Consider the following 13733-nt stretch of genomic DNA (forward strand, 5'->3'; position numbering starts at 1 on the left):
AGCACTTGAGAAAGGGCTTCTGCCCGAAACGTTGTGCTTACCTGTATGCTGTATGACCGCTATGCTTAAATAAATATTCTGCTGGAAATCACTCCTTGAAGGGTTGAGTCCTGTGTGGATCGTTACTGCAGATTGGACTTTGTTTGTGAGGAGTGATGGGCCTCTCACTGCACTGGACTCCCCGTGTGATATAGAGCATCCTCTGTGGCCGGCAGGTACGTCTTACGTTGTGCAGTATAGGAACCCCACAAATGACCCCATTTTAGAAAGAAGACACCCCAAGGTATTCCGTTAGGAGTATGGTGAGTTCATAGAAGATTTTATTTTTTGTCAAAAGTTAGCGGAAATTGATTTTAATTGTGTTTTTTCACAAAGTGTCATTTTCCGCTAACTTGTGACAAAAAATAAAATCTTCTATGAACTCGCCATACTACTAACGGAATACCTTGGGGTGTCTTCTTTCTAAAATGGGGTCATTTGTGGGGTTCCTATACTGCCCTGGCATTTTAGGGGCCCTAAACCGTGAGGAGTAGTCTTGAAACGAAATTTCTCAAAATGACCTGTGAAATCCTAAAGGTACTCATTGGACTTTGGGCCCTTTAGCGCAGTTAGGGTGCAAAAAAGTGCCACACATGTGGTATCGCCGTACTCAGGAGAAGTAGTATAATGTGTTTTGTGGTGTATTTTTACACATACCCATGCTGAGTGGGAGAAATATCTCTGTAAATGGACAATTGTGTGTAAAAAAAATTAACAAATTGTCATTTACAGATATATTTCTCCCACCCAGCATGGGTATGTGTAAAAATACACCCCAAAACACATTATACTACTTCTCCTGAGTACGGCAATACCACATGTGTGGCACTTTTTTGCAGCCTAACTGCGCTAAGGGGTCCAAAGTCCAATGAGCACCTTTAGGCTTTACAGGGGTGCTTACAATTTAGCACCCCCCAAAATGTCAGGACAGTAAACACACCCCACAAATGATCCCATTTTGGAAAGTAGACCCTTCAAGGTATTCAGAGATGGGCATGGTGAGTCCGTGGCAGATTTCATTTTTTTTTGTCGCAAGTTAGAAGAAATGGAAACTTTTTTTTTTTCCTCACAAAGTGTCATTTTCCGCTTACTTGTGACAAAAAATAATATCTTCTATGAACTCACTATGCCTCTCAGTGAATACTTTGGGATGTCTTCTTTCCAAAATGGGGTCATTTGGGGGGTATTTATACTATCCTGGAATTCTAGCCCCTCATGAAACATGACAGGGGGTCAGAAAAGTCAGAGATGCTTGAAAATGGGAAAATTCACTTTTGGCACCATAGTTTGTAAACGCTATAACTTTTACCCAAACCAATAAATATACACTGAATGGGTTTTTTTTTATCAAAAACATGTTTGTCCACATTTTTCGCGCTGCATGTATACAGAAATTTTACTTTATTTGAAAAATGTCAGCACAGAAAGTTAAAAAAATCATTTTTTTGCCAAAATTCATGTCTTTTTTGATGAATATAATAAAAAGTAAAAATCGCAGGAGCAATCAAATAGCATCAAAAGAAAGCTTTATTAGTGACAAGAAAAGGAGCCAAAATTCATTTAGGTGGTAGGTTGTATGAGCGAGCAATAAACCGTGAAAGCTGCAGTGGTCTGAATGGAAAAAAAGTGGCCGGTCCTTAAGGGGTAGAAAGCCCTAGGTCCTCAAGTGGTTAAAGTGAAGCTGAACTCTTGCACAGGACAGAAGGAAAACAGAGAACTGTACCCTGTATGTATTTAGAGAGTCTGTCTAATTCCCCCTCCTCTGTGTCACAAGTTGTAATTTAATCTCTACACTGTGTCACCTGACTGCCAAAACAGCTAAGCTCATTTGAAAGCACAGGATGTTAAAAATGTCTGCTTCCATAAAAGCAGGAAGTAGACACACTGCAGATTTATTGCAGGATTTGTATCAGCTGTAACAAAGAAATGTTTTTATTTAAAGGTTATGTTGTTGCGTATCTTTTAGAGCAGAGAGGAAGTTCTGAGTTCAGGTACACTCTAATTACAACAGAACATCCAAAGTGGGTCCTGACAGGATGTTTGCTACTTACCTGTTCTCGGTTTTGGATGGGCTTCTCTCCATCGCACTGCCCTGCCACCTGTTTGTGGCTCTGACTGCAGCCAGTCGCACAGAGGACAAAGAAGCAGCGCATGCTCTGGTCACTCGCGCTCCCTGCCACCTGTTTGTGGCTCCGACTGCAGCCAGTCGCACAGAGGACAAAGAAGCAGAGCATGCTCTGGCCACTCGCGCTCCCTGCCACCTGTGTGTGGCTCTGACTGCAGCCAGTCGCACAGAGGACAAAGAAGCAGCGCATGCTCTGGCCACTCGTGCTCCCTGCCACCTGTTTGTGGCTCTGACTGCAGCCAGTCGCACAGAGGACAAAGAAGCAGCGCATGCTCTGGCCACTCGTGCTCCCTGCCACCTGTTTGTGGCTCTGACTGCAGCCAGTCGCACAGAGGACAAAGAAGCAGCGCATGCTCTGGCCACTCAAGCTCCCTGCCACCTGTTTGTGGCTCTGACTGCAGCCAGTCGCACAGAGGACAAAGAAGCAGCGCATGCTCTGGCCACTCGCACTCCCTGTCACCTGTTTGTGCCTCTGACTGCAGCCAGTCGCACAGAGGACAAAGAAGCAGCGCATGCTCTGGCCACTCGCACTCCCTGTAATTTCTCGCTCCTGCCCAGATGTGCACAGCAACCGAGGCCGGTACAGTGTTATGTATTCTTGACAAGTACCGGTCATACATCAGCGTCATTTCTCAAGTATGCATGCCCAGAACACTATCGGCTGCTGTGCACATTCGGGCAGGAGCGCAAATTACAGGAATTATTTGTTGAATGGGGGCAGAGCAGCACAACTGAGATGAGCCCATTGAAACCAATGATCGCTAGTCAGAGTGTTGGACAATTTTTTTTTTGGGGGGGGGGGGGGGCGCTTGGTGACTGCAGGACTAGGGCACTGGAAAGTACAAATCCGGCCCTGGTGACTAGAGGCGTGGTGAAGGCGTGGCCAGGGGTGTGACAGGGGCATGACTTAAGTGTCCCTTTTTCTCATCTCAAAAAGTTGGGAGGTATGTAATAAAGCTGGATACTATTTTGGGGATTATCAATATCTGATGTGGTTTATCAAAAATATATTTTTATCCTCCTAATTTTACAAATGTTTTAAATTGAGTGTGTTATTAAAGTGATACTGTAGGGGGGTCAGGGGAAAATGAGTTGAACTTACCCGGGGCTTCTAACGGTCCCCCGTAGACATCTTGTGTTGGCGCAGCCACTCACCGATGCTCCGGCCCCGCCTCCGGTTCACTTTAAAGTCTGAAAACCACTCCGCCTGCGTTGCCGTGTCCTCGATCCCGCTGATGTCACCAAGAGCGCACAGCGCAGGCCCAGTATGGTCTGTGTCTGCGCAGTACACTCCTAGTGACATCAGCGGGAGTGAGGGCACGGCAACGCAGGCGCAGTGGTTTTCTGACTTTAAAGTCAGAAATTCCAGAAGTGAACTGGAGGCGGGGCCGGAGCATCAGTTAGTGGCTGCGCCAACACAGGATGTCTGCGGGGGACCATAAGAAGCCCCGGGTAAGTTCAACTCATTTTCCCCCGACCCCCCTACAGTATCCCTTTAAGTCTTTTTCCCAATTATTAAAAATGTTACCATCATCACTCTCAGAGAATAATCAAAGATCAGCATAATGAATGTTGGAGCAAATCTGAAATGGTTACCCAGAGCAATCAGTCAGCTTTCAATTAAGGACTAGGCAACTTCACTTTGGATTTACCTTTATGAATCAGACCAACAGTGTGTAAAATAGAACACAGCCAGTTGAAACTGTGTTACATTTACTACTGTTATCTAAAGAATCAAATACACTAAAAGCATACTTTGGTGAGTCCAGTACTGCTGAACTGAGAGGGGTATGGAGGCTTCCATATGTATATCCTTTTAACCAATACCAGTTGCTTGGCTGTCCTGCTAATTCTCTGCCTCTAATGCTTTTAGCCTTAGACCCTGGGGGCCTATCGCAGCCTAATGAAAGTCTATGGGGGAGTTCACATTTCCCACGTTGCAATACGCTGCGCTGAAGTGCCCTATCTAACGTGCTTGCAAACTTACGTTACCGTGCGGCTCCTGTGACGGCTTCCAGCGATCTGCGTCGGGCCGGAAGTCGTGTAATTCTATGGAGAAGCATGCATTTTTGAAAATGATGGCGAAGGCAGTGCATTTGCGCGGAAGCGTATTTTTACAATATGCTTCTGCACTCTTACATATTTCCAAAACAGGAAGTGAACGCAAGCGTCACTTCCTGTTTCTCCAGATGCCAGAAAGGGAATACTATGTAGTATTTGCTGTAGCGCCTGTTATTTGGTGGTGCGGTTTGTAGTGTGAAATCGGCCTCGACAAGCATGCAGATCAGGTGTTTCAGGTGTGTTGTTCAGACACTACTGCAGCAAAAGAGATACAGAACTGCCAGGCAATTGGTATTGTTTAAAAGAATGGTTACCCAGAGCAATCAGTCAACTTTCAAATAAGGACTAGCAATCTTCTGCTCTCTTCCATATTTCCAAAACAGGATGTGAGCACAAGCGTGCGCCACTGCCTCTTTCGCCGGATGCCAGAAGGGGAATACTATGTAGTATTTCCTGAACGCCAGTTTTTTGGCAGTGCGGTGCAGTTTGTAGTGTGAAACCAGCCTCAACAAGAATGCAGCTCAGGTGTTTCAGGTGTGTTGTCCAGATACTACTGCAGCAAAAGAGATACAGGACTGCCAGGCAATTGGTATTGTTTAAAAGAAAATACATATGGCAGCCATCATATCTCTCTCAGTTCAGGTGTCCTTTAATTTTAAAGGTTTCACTGATCTCACCAAACTTCATCAGTAACACATCATTTTTTATCAGTAACACATCAATTTTTATCAGTAACATATGTAAGCTCCCAGTGAAGTTAAAGGTGATATCCTTTATCTTGATAACAAAAAAATCCTAGTCTCCCCCCAGCAGGGTGCAACATTAATATGGTTTCAGGACAAGTATGAAAACACTGTCACTGTATCTGCTGCCTTATCTATATGAACTTTGTATAGTCGGGTTTTATATGTAATGACACTTTTACCTAAGTATGTTGTAGTACCATACCAAATATATTCATTAGTGCAATGGTTTGAAATAAATCAGTGATAATAATGCCAGCAATTTTATAAATCCCTTTCTTTGGCTTCACAGCTTAGCGAACCAGTGAAGTGAGAATTCCTGTATCATATGGTAATTCCAAGGAACTGAACAGAGTATTGCTTGCAAATTTTCTCCAAAGTCATTTTCACATCGAAAATGCTATTTTCGATTTCGAGAAATTATCACAAAAAATAGGCTTGTATTTTCCCCAAAAAATATTGATTTCGAAGAATCAATATTGTTACCGCGAAAATTCATGAAAAGCGCAACAATGCAAGAAAAATATATTTTTACGATGACAATTTTTAGCATGACAATTAAATATTTTAGCCCCTAAAAATAACAAAACAAATTTTCAATGGATTTTTTTCTCGAAAATTGAATTCAACATTGTTTTTGCGAAAATTAATGCCAAAAGAATATTGACATTTTTGTTCATCACTGTAAATAAAACCCCATTTCCCAAAAACTTTTCTCATGCATAATAATAACTAAAAAAAAAAGAGAAGTTTAGAATACTGGACATGAGCTGTCAGCTGCATTTAAAGTGACCTGACCTTGAAATCATCAGGGATGTGATATGCTTTTTGGGTTGGTTGTAGGTAAAGGTCAATAAGGGGGCATTCAAGGTGCTCCATAGAAGGTGTTAAGGCCCTACTTTGCTGCCTCTGTGTTGCGTGGGGGTATTTTACTTCCTTGGGGGGGGGGGAGCTGACACAGTTCTCCAATATAAAAATATTCTTAATTTACAGTAGATAAAAGAAGCACTCACACTGGTAGATTTGCAGAAAGGTGTCAGTTAGCTTTGTGGTGAAGATGGGCTCCGGCAAGTCCCTAAAATATTGCTTCACCAGATCAGCAACATCGTATGCCGACTGCCCGACATAGCTAACGTTATCAGGGGAAGCCTCATTCATCTGTCTCAGAAGCTGAATTCGAGACTTCACCCCAGACTTTCGGAAGATTCCAATCTAAGGCACAAAGAACAAAGTGTGAATATCATTATGTGTGGTTAGGGAAAACGAGGGTAATTCAAACAATGCTAAACATGCGGCCCTCATTATTCTGCATCCAGTGTTCATATACCTGATCGAGGCACTGGCTGCGGATGTAACGCATTGCTTGCTGGATGCACTGTGGCAGTGGCTGACCTGTCCTTTGTACATTGATAATTGGTGGAATGCCAAACACAGTTCTTCCTCTGTAGTCTGGGACTTTACTTCTCTTCATGAATTTAGGAACAGTCCTATAATAACAATGACATTTGTAAACCAATATGGTAAAAATAACTCGCCTAATTATACACACAAAATTCATTATACAGTATATGCATTCAGTTGGTTGTTTGTTTTTCTGCGGGGCAAATTTTTTTGTAAAATCGATCGGGGGGGGGGGGGGGGGGGTGTGGCTGGGGGGGTTATGTGTCTGATATTGTAGTGTAACCCCTCCCACCGTGTGATGGCATGACCATGGTCCTGACAGTTTGCTGTCTGTGAACCTCGTTGCATTGTGGGAAATAACTGCTTTTTGCAAAACTCCGTAGAGACTGACAATTATTGCAATGACCGTCAGTAAAGGTGTCTATACATCTAGCGGTGATGGTCAGATTCGACCAAAGAGACAGATTTCTCTCTGATTGAATCTGATTAGAGAGAGATCTTTCGGTTGCCCATACACCGCAGGCCAATTCCCGATCAATTTCAGCATGACATCTCTTTGGAATCGGCCGAGCCTGTCGTCTCCGCCAACGCATCACTGTTCCCCATTGCATTTATACATTACCTGTCCTGTGTCACAGTGCCCATCTGTCTTCCGAATCCGCCGCTCTTAAGTTAGCCTTATACATGCCACTGGCATGGTACATGATGTCACACACGCACCAGCGGCATACATGGTTGGCTAATTGAAGAGTGGTGGATTCAGAAGACAGACGGGGACCGCGACACAGGACAGGTAATGTATAAATGTACACACATTTATATATTAGGGGAAACGCACCGGGGGTTTCGTTGGGTCCGTTGTTTGCCCCGATATCGCCATTACTGACACCAGATCGACTATGACGATGCGACATCTTGCAGCATGTCCGATATATATATATAACCAATTTCAGCCCGAAATTGGTTGCATCGCCGATTGGGCATGCAGTTGGCAACACCCATTTTCCTCCAATTATAATAATCGAATTGAATGGTCGATCAGCCGCCAAGTCCCTGATGTATGGCTACCTTAAGCCTTTTTCAAACAGTAAGCAAAAAGTAGTAAGGAAAAACTAAGGGATCATTCACATTGCACAACGCGAACATGATTCTGTGCATGTGTTTCCAATGAATGGAATGTGCATCACAGCTCGTTATGACATGGACGTCAGTGGCCTCGAGAAATTGAAACGGACAGGAAACCGCATGCATCATGCCCTAATTGCCGTGTTACAATGCAACACTCGGGAACACACACTGTACTTTGAATATTAACATTAAAGTCTAAGAACTTGCATGTGCGGTGCGTTATGACTGAAAGCAACACATATAGTGTGATTAAACTTTTTCAAACTGTTAATTCACTTTTAAAAAAATGCACTCCTATAAAATAAAGCTATAGAAACCAGGACTGTGGAGTCGGTATAAAAATCCACCGACTCCTCAGGTTAGGATTCCACCAACTCCGACTCCTCTAATTTGCATATGATATTACATTACATTATATTACAATTTGGTTGATTGCAAGTATGTAAAATGGAATGCATCTCTTAACTGCCAACGCTTAGGAATTTTAAAACACAACTGAAGTGAGAGGGATATGGAGGCTACCATATTTATTCTCTTTTAAGCAATACCAGTTACCTGGCTAGCCGGCTGACCTTCTGCCTCTAATACTTTTAATCATAGACTAAAACTAGTCCTTGGTAAGAGTACTTGTAGAAGACAGGAACAAAGAACATCTATCAGGCCCTAGGCAATGTGACTGTGGGTACATATAAGAGTGATGTGCAGGTACTCTGCAGGGGAATGAGGGGATTGTTCCTTTATTACAAATTCTTCATGCACAATCTGAACATGGATCAGGCCCTAGGCAATATAACTGTGGGTACATGTAAGAGTGATGTGCAGGTACTCTGCAAAAGAATGAGGCTATTTTTACTCTATTACACATTATTCATGTACAATCTGAACCAGGTTTATGGGTGATAGACAACACCTCTGTGTTCAATGGGCACAACATTCTCAGTGGATTCCCTGCAGCTCTGTGGGGAGTGCATATGTAGAGTATAGTACTACTGTGTAACAAAGTAAACCTGAGACAGATGGAATTAAAGTTTTATACATACCTGGGGTTTCTTCCAGCCCCCTTCAGGCTAATCAGTCCCTTGCTGTCTTCCTCCGCCACCTGGATCTTCTGCTATGGGTCCACGTACTTGAGCCAGTCGGGCGTAGTGCCCATGCACACACTCCTGGGAGCTTACTACACCTGCGCAGCACTATTGCGCAGGTGCAGAACACTCCTAGCTGTGGAAGCGGCATGTGGCCGGACTGCGCTGATTGGCTGAATTCCCGGGACTCATAGCAGAAGATCCAGGTGGTGGTGTGGGACAGTAACTGGATTAGCCTGAAGGGGGCTGGAGGAAGCCCCAGGTATGTATGAAACTTTTCTTTTCCTCCATCTCAGGTACCATTTAATTCGTAGTCACTAAACCAAACTTTAACAACATATCAAATTATTTGATTTCATGAGCAAATACATTTGCATAAACCAGCATCAACGCAGAGTTATTTCCATCTATTAGTGACACAGCTACACAACAGGCTTTATTCTTACAGCATAGATGTTATTTAGTATGATTCTTGTGTACACAACATATATACAGTCACTATCAGATATGTACAGTATATCTGACTTTAAAAATACGGGGACTGCTTTATTGAAGCAGCACAAGTAACTATTTTTTGATTGTATTATTTTATTTTTGTGGTCTAAGCACAGCTATTACTGTATATATAAATTATTTATGGTGACTATTATTTGAGAAATAGAACATTTTATCACATTTTCTATTTTAATTACAGTTTAAATTCATTAGGAGTCGGAGTCGGTGCATTTTCTCCTGACTCCGACTCCACAGCCCTGATAGAAACTAAAGGTTTTATATAATGTACCAGGTTTACTGGTAAATTTCTTTCTGGCCACTAGGAGGTGGTAAAAGACAATTTATCTATAAACATTTCAAACCCTCTTTTTTAAGCCTCTTTCACATCATTTAGCGGAGATGGCAGTGCGATCGGAACGCAATGCATACGATCACACGCCATCTGCACTACTTTGTGCTACACTGCTGATCCCATTCACTACAGTAAATGGGTCAGTGCTGCGATTACTGAAAAATGCATGCAGCAGTGCGATAGCGCTTCGCACTGCTGCGCAGCGGCATATGATGGGAATGGTAGAAAAGCTGTCTTTCTAACGTTCTTGTGTGTCATACACTATACGCGCTGCTGAAAATGTGCACGGTAGTGCGCATAGTCTGAACGAGCCCTCTAACTAGCATTTTTTAGGTGTTTTTTTTTTTTATCACATTCTCTAAATGTCTTGTTTCTCTTTCTTAACATGCAAATAATTTACATAACATATTTTTATTTAATCTGCATGGGTTTTCAATATTGTACAATTTTCACTGAGCAATACATGGCACCTTGACAACCTGTATCTAATATTTTTGAAGACTCATGCAATCCTTTATTTTTGAAGACTAATGCAATCCTTTATTTTTGAAGACTCATGCAATCCTTTATTTCCAAAGAGGTAGAACCAGGTTGTGACTTTTATAACTTATTTAGGATTTCCCCTTTTTGGAGGCATCATTTGCCAATCCCCACATCAACAGTTCAGATAACTGAAGCAAGAAAAACAAATACTATAATGCTATAACACCTTGCCTGCCCAGTTATTTATTAACACCTACCAAAACTGAATAATGTAGCATAACAATTGGGTGACTTGCGGCATACTAAAAGTGCTGTATATAAAACAAGCATTTGTTTTATAATTGTATTTTGGTTTTCCCTGATTATTCAATTCAAAACCTTATAATAATCTTAGGCATGCACAGCAAAACACAGGTCTGATAGTCCAAAAATGCTGTGCTCATTTGTTTTGTGACAGAAAAGTAAGTAACATACTTTTCTGTCACGTGTGCAATAAGAGCTTGAATAGTAAAAAAAAAATGTTTGAGGTTTTATTATGGGAAATTACAAGCTACTCTTTGAGGCCTTCTGTTTGGAGAATTTAATGTACCGTAATACAAAAGTAAAAACGAATAAAGTAGAAAGTAATGTTACTATTTTTTGCAGATGATAACAAGTTGTGTCGAATTATCAACACACAGGAAGATATTGAAATATTGCAGAAGGGTCTGGATAAGATGGCTACATGGGGAAGTAAATTGCAGATAAAATGTAATGTTGAAAAGTGTAAATCAAAAGTTATGCATCTTGGTCACACCAATGGTCTAGCACCAAACAAAATAAATGGGATACAGATAGAGACATCACATTTGGAAAGGGACTCAGAAGTAGTACTGGTTGACGAAGAGTTAAATAATAGAATTCAAAGCCAAGCAGCTGCGACTAAAGAAAATAACATTTTGGGATGCATTAAATGGGAAATAAAAACTAGAGATGCTAGCATAATTCTGCCCATAAGCTCTCTTGTAAAGCCGCATTTGGAATATGGAATACGCTTCTGGGCACTGTATTACAGGAGGAACATTGGAGTTTTGGGGCAGGTGCGGAGATGAGCAACAAACTTGATCAGAGGAATGTAAGTTCTCACTTACCAAACTGGGTTAAACAAGACTTATTCAGTCTGAATAAAGGACACCTTAGAGATCTACTAACATGTATAAATACATCAGGGGAATATAAACGCTTGGCAGATGAGCTTTTTGCCTCTAGGACTAGCGGATATGATCTGTGTATGGAGGAAAAAAAGTTGTGGTCATATATTTACAAAGGGGTTCTATACAGTAAGAGTGGTTAAAATGTGGGACATCTTACCACAGAGAGTAGTTGTTGTAATTTGTAAATTCTATATTTGCATTTAATGAGGGCTTGGGTGGACATCCATGGCTATTACTAGCTAATTCCCAATGGTGTTGATCAAGGATTGCCATCTGGAGTCAAGAATTTTTCCTATTTAAGGTTCGTTGGTAAAGCCTTGTAATTTTCTTTTTTGCCTTCCTCTGGATAAACTGGGATATGTAAGGGTACAGGCTAGTGTTATACCATATTTTCTGGTTGTCTTTTTTCAACAAACTATGTAACTATATGTAACTAAGTAAAAAGTATTTTAATCCTGACAAGAGGTGAAAGATTATGCCGGTTTATTAGTGCAGTGTTTTCAAGATATTGAGCATGGAGAGAAAGTGTGGTTGTCTCAACTATAGCACTAAAAGGCCACTAAGCGCCCTGACGTGTACGAGGGAAATCGCCACTGGGAGACTTGGGTGCAGGATATAGCCGATATACAGCTTACCTATAGCTGATATACAGCTTACCCTGCTCCTGCACAAGTCCCAGAGGTCGATAGTTACTAGACAAGACAAGACAAATAACATTTATATTGCGCTTTTCTCCTTGCGGACTCAAAGCGCCAGAGCAGAGCAGCAGCCACTAGGGCGCGCTCTATTGGCAGTAGCAGTGTAAGGGAGACTTGCCAAAGGTCTCCTACTGAATTAGTGCTGGCTTACTGAACAGGCAGAGCCGAGATTCGAACCCTGGTCTCCTGTGTCAGAGGCAGAGCCCTTAACCATTACACTATCAGCCAACTGCTACTATTCCCCCTCCAGGTGTGCATGGATGGTGGGGAATGGTGTAATTGTAATTCGGCTTCCAGCTATTGCTGGCGGCCGAATTACAGTGTTTTAAAAGTAACTTCAGCTCCGTCTTCTGACTTCGCCAAAGTTACTCACTATGAGCCACTACAGACATAAGTATGGTGGCGCCAGCTGTGCCCAAATCTCCTGAGCTCTAATTGAGGTGCTCAAAGCGCCTTGACAGATAGATTGATCCAAGAACGAGTTGTGGAATTATTACACAACACTTAGTGGTGCCTATGCTGAAAGGAACTGAGCGGTGGGATCAAACTGATGCAGGCAGCTGCAGAGGTACATGTTTCTGTTATGGCATCTAATTTGGCTACTAAGCCACGAAAGAAACAAGAAAAGGTCATGGTTGTCACGGTGACATCCAAGACCAAGTTGTGGAATTATTGCACAGACCTTAAGGTAGCCATACATCAGGCAACCTGGCAGCCGATCGACCATCCGACCATTCGATTAATTTAATCGAATCAGATGAAAATCAGTGCCGCCAAGTGCATGACCGACAATAGTCGCATTGTCTGTCATGCACTTGGTCGCATAGTAGATTGCGCATGCTGCAAAATGTTGTGCCGACGTGCTCGATCGGGTGTGCGGTGGTAGCGGCATGCAACTTTGGGTCGATTGACGAATGCAACGAAACCCCCACCGCTGACCCCCCCCCCAACCCAACCCCCCCAGGGCCCATGCATGTTAAACATTACCTGTCCATGGCCTCCGCTAGTCCTCCGCTGCTCCAGGCGCATTCCGCTCTACATACACGCTTACCCCACGTGGCTTCCTAGTAATGGCGTGCGTATAACGTTAGGTGTCATACAAGCGCCCACGTTACTAGGCAACCATGTGGCGCAATGTGTATGAAGAGTGTGCCCAGAGCCAGCGGGGACAATCGGAGGTCGTGGACAGGTAATGTATAACATGCATGAGGTAACGGGGGGACACTCAACATTAAGGAGAAAGCGTCGGGGTGGCGAAGCGGTTGAATATGGTGTCACAAGGCGGATTCTGGTTTGTTTTCAGCATGAAATTGATCGGGTATTGGCCTGCGATGTATGGGCAGCTGACAGATCACTGTCTAATCAGATTCGATTAAGAGAGAGATTTGTCTCTTGGTCGAATCTGCTCATCACCGCTAGATGTATGTCTACCTTTAGTGGTGACTATGTTGAAAGAGCTGATACAGATAGATGTTACAATTAGTGATGGGCCAAAAATAAATTTTGTGTTCGCAAATTATAAATCCGAATCTCCACCCCTCTCCCCCAGATCCACCCCCCCAATACCATGGACCATGCGGGCTGGTATAGCTCAGGGTACTCAGGGGCCTCCACATTCTGGCTATCCCAGCCTGCATGGGGGACAAGGGGTTAAAGAAGCTCGGGAGGGGGGACCCCACGTCATTTTTTTTTTTATTTCCCACACTTTAAACAAAAAAAAATGTTTCAAAAAATAGGTAAAGTTGCCACATTGTGGCTGTATAGCGATCCCTGACCAAAGCATGAAATTCATTGAAATTCATTGCTCTTTTTTTATATATATGTAAATGTACACTACCGTTAGGTTTGCTACATTATCTGTCATTTACCGCATTTAAATGTATTATTTTTTTCCTATGAAACTTTAAAACCAATTTTCTCAAATGCTATAAGG

At 42.6% G+C, this 13733-nt stretch overlaps 1 protein-coding gene across 6 annotated transcripts in view; it reads right to left on the reverse strand.

Annotated features, from left to right (window-relative positions):
* Positions 1–13733, reverse strand: part of STARD8 (StAR related lipid transfer domain containing 8) — a 346992-nt gene that overhangs the window by 43714 nt on the left and 289545 nt on the right. For all 6 annotated transcript variants that reach the window (XM_068247659.1, XM_068247661.1, XM_068247660.1 and 3 more), the window contains 2 exons: positions 6296–6455; positions 5982–6180 (listed from right to left, as the gene is read on the reverse strand). In XM_068247659.1, coding sequence (XP_068103760.1) covers positions 5982–6180; positions 6296–6455 — 359 coding nt within the window. The remainder of the gene's footprint in view (positions 1–5981; positions 6181–6295; positions 6456–13733) is intronic.

The sequence above is a fragment of the Hyperolius riggenbachi genome, chromosome 8 (genome assembly GCF_040937935.1).
Source record: "Hyperolius riggenbachi isolate aHypRig1 chromosome 8, aHypRig1.pri, whole genome shotgun sequence".
NCBI classification, from domain to species: domain Eukaryota; kingdom Metazoa; phylum Chordata; class Amphibia; order Anura; family Hyperoliidae; genus Hyperolius; species Hyperolius riggenbachi.